A 9,555-nucleotide genomic window follows, 5' to 3' on the forward strand; every position below is an offset into this window, starting at 1 on the left:
ACAACATTAATTTGACCCCACTCCACTAATATGTTTATGCTGAAAGGGGGAAAAAAAATCTGAATGATGTTAGGATCCAATCCAAAACATATACTTCTAAAGAATAATCAGCTCTCGCATCCAGGTATCTTTGGTTCCAAAGATTAGATAAACTTGAATAGTAAAACAAAACTTGCAAAATCATAACTTATAAAATCATGAACTCGACTAGGAACCTAACTTTGTAAACACTAAACGACTTTACAAGTTAAAATGAGAGTTTAATAAACTTGTCCCCAGTGCGTTTTAACCAATCCTCCCATCGTCTTAAACGTGGCAATTGAGAACTAACAAAAAGAGCAGCACAATCTACCGCATCAGTAAAAAGTGCATGCATCGTTCAATAGAAGGATCACATAACATGTACATACAACATCTATATCAATTCACCAATATCTTAATTTAGTGAAATATCCTTGCCTTTGTTTTCTTCTTGAAGTGATAGCTTTATAATGAATTGAAGGCTTTATATTATATCATGCAGCTACTTAAACTACTGAACCATAAGTCCTAACTAAAACTTAAGCCATCTCTTCTCTTTTTCTTTGCTAACAACTGCATTCGATGCAGAGGCATGCGTGGCTTCAGCTTCGGCTAATGCCTTGCGTGTCTCTGCTAATTTTCTCATAGCAGCCTCATAAACAGCCTTCTCTTTTCTGTTGATATTCACTATTGCTTCCAGCTTCTCAACCCTCAACTTCAAATCCTTCACCTCATCCTCATACGCAATCAACGTTCGCCTATCCACCTTTTTACCTTCTGCGGAATCTTTGCTCTGCTTTTTCCCTGATCCACCATTTAAAGCTTGGCCGTGCACTGCCAGTTGATTATTTATTAGTGTAAAGACGTCTACATTCGATTCGTCGTCTTCTTTTGCTGCTCGAATTGCTTCCATTAATTTCTTATCGCGCTTTCTTTTACCACCACGGCTCCGTTTCTTGCTTTGTTTCTCTGTATCCTCTTCTCCTTTTTGAGACTCAAGTGCATGATCTAACGATTGCTTTGCCGGTAGGACTTTCACTGTTATGGGATCTAGCATCCCCTGACCAGTTATGCCTAAACCCATTCCTTCTCGGTAACCCATATTAGCCATCATTTTCGATGCTACGCCTCTAGTGTGGTTCTCCCACTTGGCAAATATAGCAGTTTCGGTCTGAACACCCCTTTGTAGGTTGGTGCTCTCAAGAAATCCTAAACCTTGTGATTCCTCTTCCTCATAGTCACTAGAGTCGGAGTTTTCTAAGCTGGAATCACTCTCTGTGTCACTCACTTCCGCATACTCAGACAATACCATTTCTTCAGCCCCAAGCTTTGCTGAACTTCCATCATCTCGGAAAACAACTTGTCCAGCTCCGACATCCTCGTCCCAAGACTCGAGCTCAGCTCGCTTCCAAATGCCCGCATGAGCATTTGAGACTGCCCATATACTCGACCCCACCAAGGATGGCTTCCATATTGTTGGGACATATTTCTTCAGTGAGGACAATTGAACATCAACTCCTGCAAACACAGATAGCGTGGGCTGTGATATGCTGAACAGATATATGAGCACTATGACCCCAAATACAAAAGAAAATGATATTAAGCAACCACAACATAAAAAATATAAATACATAAAAGGAAAAAAAAAAAAAAAAAAAAAGGGAAACCCAGAAAACATATTATATAAAAATAGCCTCACAGCCTCATCCTGGAAGAAGGCAGACGAACAATAAAAAGTTGGGTTTAGAAGGAAGGTGTGGAGGGTCTAGCCTAGGGATTATAAGGTTTCAAGCCCTTCATTTCCTGAACTACAAAAATTAAGAGATAACTGAATAAGATTAACAGCACTAAGCCAATGATTTCTTTTCCCTGCTTTTTTGGCAGCTTCCTTATTATTTTCTTGTGTATGCTAATTCTTAAAGCATCCAGTAAAAAACTCCATATATGGAATTCATTCAACAAATGAAGCTCGAAAGAACTCTTAAGATGCCATAAACATCAAATCATAAAGGAATTGCCAAGCACCAGCCCAGAATAAATCTAATGAAATTTATTCATAGAATAACTAAACATATTTCAAGATGTTATCCAAATAGTATATCTTAATGGAAATACATAATGAATAAACAGTTAAAAGCTAAAAAAGATTTTCCCTTTATACGCTGATTGCTGAAGTTCCAGTGATTAATGTTGGATCACCATGCTATTCACATAGTAGTGAAGAATATCTTTGATGAAATGCCCATCAGATATCCAAACTCACAGAAAATATAATGGGAGTTAATTGCAAAGATAGAGACCCTTTTGATTTCAACTCTATCCAATTTTCTTCAATGTGCTTAATAATGGCAGCTTACCATGTGACAGGCGACAGTTAGTACCAAATCGACATCGTTGTTGTAAAAAGAACTTGCAGATCTGCACTTGGGTGTTCTAGTATTAGTAAATGACATGGAAAGCAACCTTGACTTTATTGAATACTCTGAACCCAAATTTTGAGGACAATGCAAGAAAAAATTCAAATAAGTAACAATTGCACATTACTTCACATATAAGCATACATTATGCATTATTAGAGAAGTCCTTTTACACAAGGCATTAATTGCCATTGAGTAAGAGATGTCAAATGGACCAGCTGACCCATTTATTGCTGCAAGTTAAATGTGTGAGCCAACCCTGTGGTAGGCATTAACTAGCCAAGGAAACAATCTAACCTACAAACCACCTATTTCATTGGCTGTTGGTTTCGAAAGACACTGTAGTTGTTTATGGACCATGAAAGCTCCAAGCCTAGAAACAGCTCCCCACTTGTGGGATAAGACTGTATACATGTACCTGCTCAGATCTCTTGCACTATGCTGCCCTTGTTCAATATACAATGGTGATATATATAATATCATTAATATTAATTATTAATATCTAATAATATGTCAAAATATCACTTTCAATACATGTTGTTTGGTCAATTAAATGATATCATCAGAAATCTTTTATCTCAGAGTTCCATACACATAAAACTTTGATAGCTGGAAACAACACAAGACACGAACTGGAAATTGAGTCACAAGATGTGCAAATGATTTTACTCAAAATCTCAAACCCTCAAAGTTTGATACTACTACTATCATATATATATAAACTATAGAATTTGAAGTCCGTCCAATGTTCGCTCAAAAAGCCCTAAACCTTCACTCTGTACCCACCCCCTCCCAAGCCTGAGTTGCCTAATTACCTAATTTATTGATGAAATTTGATCCAAATTTTCGCATGTCAATTCTGTAAGAACTTGCATAATTTATGAGCACTGTTGTTATCAGAAATCCTTTGTTTTCATATATTAGTTGTGGTAACCAAAATAATATATGTTGTCACCAAAATAATTGAAATAGGTAACCAATCTTGAGGACGTACCAGCATGTTCTCAGATGTAGGAGTAAGGAATGAAAGTTTCGCTGCTGACTTATCCAACTGTACCACTTGACCATTGTACCATCTCCCATCTTTGTGACGGAATCTGCATTTAGATCCAACAGAATAACAACTTTCCTCCAGTGGCTCTGGTTCATCTGTGGGGTCAAGAGCCTCTACTTTCTCTTCTTCAGCAAAAAGATTAGTGCTGTGCAACACCAAATCTGCTTCCTGTAATAATCTTGCCCGTTTTAGGTGAAGAAGTCCTTCCTCTGCATCCTTAATTGCCTGAACAAGCTCCCCATGAACCTGAGAGCATAAGTAAATAAATAAGATAATTAGCCTCAAGAAACTTTAGAGCTCAGATTGGTTATCATAATTCTCTGGACACTATCTCAGAACAATGATCCACTGCCAACAATCGATATTTCATTATTATTTTTATCATAATATTTTTTCAATTTGCTAATGAAGCTCAACATATTCAAAGTAAATTATGAAATTTAAATGACTTGCCCACATACATGATCTATGGTTGGATTTAATGGAATAACTTGAGCATTTTACCCAACTCCACCTAGGTTGAAAAATTTTGGTTATTATTTTCGTCAATTGGTTAAACCAAGAGGTTTTACACTTAACATGCTCAAAACACTAATCATCTTGCTGCTAAGAGTCCAAAAGACCAATAGCTAATTATTGTCTTTTAGCATCACAAACAGGAGCTCATCCTTTTTGCATTGTCCTATGGCAAGATCTCTGTGAATTTCACTTTCTGTATCTTTGAGAAATTGTGGGTTATATTATCTCCTCATAAGTTCAGAGGTTTTGGCTCACATAAAACAGTGAAGTACTATGGCAATCTGCAATCTTTTCAGTGCTCAATGCATATCTTAGAGTGGAATTTCAGAATTTTACTTTACTCCTTTTCAAATATTGATTTGATTTGGGACAGGATTATTTTTTTTTTAGCTCCACTTTGGTGCACAGAACATGAGATGTTTAACAGGGTTTCTTTAGCTGACATTGAAAGGGATTGGCATGCTTCATTACATAGCTAAGCCTATGTCTTACTTATACCTTACATAGTGTGGATGGCTTATCCTCTTCTGTACACGCTCTTCCATTCTAATAAAATCTCTATATAAAATAATTACAACTACTTAGATGATTGAGGCCTTCATGTTTTGGATGCATATTTAGATTCACTTTCGGAACTCCAAAACCTTTGTTTAGAGCTTTCAAAAGGGAAATCCAAACATGCTAGTACTCATCAACAAGGCACTAAAATATGCCTACCCAATACCAGAAATGCATCCACATCATTGAAAGGTCTGGAGAGTGCCTCATCCAATAACAAGGCCGGCCCTTTATCAGTTCTAACGACTTACAACTACACTATTCAAATTGTTAAGTCTAAACACTACGAACAAATGAACAATTAGAAGACATTATGCAACAAAGCATTCAATTCAGCAGCACTGACAACCATGGAACACTCAACTACAAATACTTGTTTAGTCGTTTATATTGCCAAAGAACAGCCAATAACTAGGTGAACTCCCCATTCTAAACCATTACAAGTTTGAAAGCACAACTTCTGTCTACAGAAGCAAAAAAGGAAACTAGTCCCCGATAATCACAGAGAAAAATGAAATGGAATGCATTCCGAAGCTCTCTGTAGTCTAACTTCAATCCAATCAAATCAGCACGATTCTCCAGAAAACACGAATCTTCGGGACACCAAGAGATTCAAAACTAACACATTAAATATACATTATAACAAGGAATTGAAATGGTACACTTGCCAATCTTCAGTATTTCTGTTTCTTAGAACAGAGACCATTATTAAACCTCGAACATCTAGAAACTAATTAAAGCAAAAAAGGATCCGAAATTTTAGGTCACATTTCATTCCCAAATCGTGAAAGAATATTAAGAATCCAACAAGAAAAGATGCGGAAAGTTGAAGGTGATTACCGCGAGAAGCTCGGTGTTGGATGGATCAGCGAGAAGAGCGTCGTCGATAGCAGAGAGAGAATCCCTTTGCTCTTGCAATTGATGCTCAAGTTGTTTCTCTAGAACCTTCTCTTCTTCGCTACCCATTGCCAATGCACAACAAACACAAAGGCCTTACTCTCTGCTTCAATTTTTTTTAACCCAACGATTTGGCTGAAAGACTTTTTGTGTTTCTTATCTATTTTCTCTGTTTTCTTCGTTCTATATATTTGATCGCACTAGTAAAATATGGAAAAAATAGGTAGATAATAAAAATATTAAATAATATGAACAATGAATAAATTGTATATTTATTTTATTAGGTATATGGACGGTTATTCTAATATTAAGATTTAGATAGATAATTTAAAGGTATAGTGTATTTTTATTTGATTGGTGATTGTTGATGTTATTCAAAAAAATCATTAATTACCTAATATTATAGTAAAATATTCATGTTAATCTACGATTTTACATTAGCTTTAAAAATAAGAATTAAGAACCGACAATCAATTATGCTAATGTATCATTAGATTATTGGTTTAACTAATAAGTTAAATTAGTTAGCTCAATTATAATTAAATAATTATATAAAATTTAATTTAATTTTTTTTATAATAAATGTTTTTTTATTTTATTTTATATTAAATTAATTATTTTAAATTTTAATAACTTATTAATTACTTTATTTTTATTATATGTATAAGTATTTATAGAAAAAAATAAAAATTATAATCATAAAAATAAAAAAATATATTATAATTGATATTTTTTTAAATTTGTAAATATAATTTAATTTTATTATATAATATATTTAATAAAAAATATTATGTATAGTTAATAGTAATTTTGTCTAATTTAATTAAATTTTATTAAATTTGACCAGCTAAATTATTTAACTAATTAGTTTAATTGATGATCTAACCTGAATTAATAATCGAATGTTTATTCGATCTATCAGATTAAATCGAATTTAAAATTATGCTTATAGAAACTTTATTTTTTGTAATAATTTTTTTTTATTAAAGATAGGGAGACTCAAATCCATGATTTCTTAAGTGAATATAAGAAAATTATGTCATTTGAACTATAACTTATTGACTTTATTTTTTGTAATTTATTTACAATTAATAATAGTTTTTATATAAAAAAATTAATTTATTTAAAATTAACAGTAGTTCTTTTATACAAAGATATGGATAAAAAATTAATTAATTAAAAAATATTAATTATAAAAAAAATAAAATAGACAAAAATATATATAAAAATTTATACAATAAATAAAATAATATAAAGATTATTTAATGAGTCAAGTATATATATAAATTTTATATTCCCACGATCACATTTCACATTCCTACAATGAGAGGTGTCTCCATTAATAGAACTGTATTCGTGTAATGATTTTTTTTTTCTATCCTAATATTATTTAATAAATGATGAGACTATTTTTTATTAGTTGGATATTTAATTCTAAAATTAATTTTTAAATAAAAGAATTTAACATCTATTCTTTCTATTTTAGTTAAGAAAAATATTAGAAATTATTAAAATTTATTATTTTTTGTTATTATTTAATTATTAATTTAATTTTTTAGTCTAACCTTTCTAGTTTAACAATTTAACATATTTTATTCTATATTTTTAAATATTAATAATTAATTAATTGTCAAAAAATATAAATTTTAATTTTTTTTTTATTTTTTTTAGTTAAACAATTTTATATTAATAGAGTTTAAAATAAATTTAATTAACTAATAAAGTTAGAGACAAAACAAATTTACTATTTATAATTTTAAAGATCAACATGATATTTTTAAAAGTCAATAATTGTTTCAACAAGCGCTAGCAATTTGAAGAGAATAAAAAATTGAATTTTTTTATTTAAATTATTCAAATATAATATTTATAGAAATATATAATCTGTAGCGTATTTATCCATTTGTATACCCGAACATGCATAAATTAGGTACATTGTACCCGAAATATAACCATAAATAATTTTTGGGCACTATATTCGAGATACAACCATAAACAATATGAAAGCACTATATTTGAAATACATGTTTAAATAAATAGGAGTCTTTACATTTTAGGTACATAACAAAAAATGTGAGTAAAATCCAACTCGATCCTTGTCCATTTTCGCAAAGAGCAAAGCGTTCTTTGTCCAAAAAATAGACACTTCCGCTGTCAACATTTTCATTTTAGGACAATACGACCTCTATGTTAAAAACTTCGTTAAATAGTATTTGTGAGGGGTTTTAAACTCTCACAAACTATTAATAAGTTTATTTTTGAAAAATTCCTTCACCAGTAGTGGTGGTTAAGTGGAAAAAGACCATTGTTGAAAATGATGTCGCAGGAAAAAAGTAATTGCAGTATGAAAACCTTTTAAAGGGAAAAAATAGCATTGAACAAGAATGAAATAAGATAACATTAATGTTGATGATATTTGTATTGGTGATGATGACAGTAGAGGAGATAACAATGATGATAAAGTGTGGTTACACAATAGAAATAGTAGAAGTAGAAGTGATAATGATGAGGATGAAGAAGGTGGTGGTAAGAGTGGTCATAGTTAGTTATATTGTTGAAAAGAATTTTGTAAGGGTTTAAAACCCTTACAAATTACAAATAAAACTCCCACAAAACTAATTTTTGTTATTATTTAACGGATTTTTTTAACAAAGGGGTCGTATTGCCCTAAAATGAAAAGGTTGAGGGTCGAAGTGTCTTTTATTTTTTGGACAAGGAGCACCTTATCCTTCGTGAAAATGAACAAGGTCTGGGTTGGATCTTTACTCCAAAAAATGCCTATATAAGTAACTTCTTGGCTCAACCATTCATTACGCTACATCTATCTTAATTCTATCTATTCTTCCTCTCCTTGTTCCTCAAAAAAATTGCTAGTAATCATGTTTTTGTGGTAGTACTAGTTTATCCCAATGTGATTATTAGAAACGGTGATAAGGAAGTAATATTTGAGTGTAATTCACCTGTGATGTTGCGCATTTTCTATGTTGATTCTCTAGATGCGCTTAAGAATGTCATCTTGAGCAACATGGAGACAATCAGTTCGAAGGAAGTTGGTCGAGTAGCATATAGATTCCTATCAGTACTGCCTAGATGAGGTTTTACTAATCAGACATTTTGGGTTGAAGTTGATAAGCACATTAGCATAATATTTGATGTGCATGGTAGACTAATGCTGCAACATGTAATGGAATTGTATGCTGAGGTTCGTGGCGTGTTTGGTAGTTTTAGGTCGTCTTCTTCAATATCTCATGCAGCCCCCGTCCCACGCAAGGCTGATTCACTTCGCCGATCTGCGGGATAGTGTTGACGTAGAGTTGAGCGAGTCTGATTCAGATCATGTTGTCGATATCGGGTCGTAACAATGAGAGTGAGTCGCCTGGGGAGTATGTGCTGGATACTCCAGTCGGTAGAGGTATTCGGTTTCTTCTTCTTTCCTTGTTGCCCGTTCTACAATTATTAGAAGTTCTAAACCATTATCACACTCTTGATTTGGATGTGAACAATGGATCATGTTGCTATGCTCCTGAGGAGGGACCTGGCATGAAATCCCTAGCAATATCCGCCTCATGCCCAGCAAAAAATATGGGTGATGAGACATCTTGTTGGATAGTAACTGGAGGGCCCTCTAGGATATCCTCCTGGCGTGTATATTTTGCCTCCTCATCTGACAAATACATATACTGCTGTACTAGCACCTCTCCATGAGCAGGCCTTTCGGGCTTGCTTATGGATATCATCTCTAACGTGTCTTTTAGCCCGTCGCCTACGATCTAAAGCATCCGGTGGAAGGTCTAACACATTCCGCAGACCAGGGGCCACGGGGGGAATGTCCATCGGTGGGCCACATCCTTCGAATCAGCCAATACCTCATCCTCAGAAAGAAAATGAACAGTAACGCTCCCTACCACCACAACAAGTAGTCCCATGTGGGTCGAAGATCTGGGTCACCCTTAATGGTGACCATATATGCTAGTGGCTACGGTCCCTCCACATATCATGCCAAGCACGGTGTCACTCAGGCCACCATACATCGTCACCCCGAGTCATCCTAAACAAGAACTCATCCACATTGATCGGATCTTCTGGCCA

At 33.5% G+C, this 9,555-nt stretch overlaps 1 protein-coding gene across 1 annotated transcript; it reads right to left on the reverse strand.

Annotated features, from left to right (window-relative positions):
• Positions 1-327: 327 nt before the first annotated feature.
• Positions 328-5,644, reverse strand: LOC107624779 (zinc finger (CCCH-type) family protein / D111/G-patch domain-containing protein). The gene is made up of 4 exons (XM_088501001.1): positions 5,410-5,644; positions 3,433-3,738; positions 2,379-2,439; positions 328-1,539 (listed from the first exon to the last, which is right to left on the reverse strand). Exons 1-4 carry the CDS (start codon positions 5,533-5,535, stop codon positions 554-556), a joined length of 1,479 nt encoding a protein of 492 aa, XP_088357127.1. The 5' UTR covers positions 5,536-5,644; the 3' UTR covers positions 328-553.
• Positions 5,645-9,555: the final 3,911 nt, after the last annotated feature.

This window comes from Arachis ipaensis, chromosome B1 (genome assembly GCF_059453495.1).
Source record: "Arachis ipaensis isolate K30076 ecotype BB chromosome B1, ASM5945349v1, whole genome shotgun sequence".
Lineage (NCBI taxonomy): Eukaryota > Viridiplantae > Streptophyta > Magnoliopsida > Fabales > Fabaceae > Arachis > Arachis ipaensis.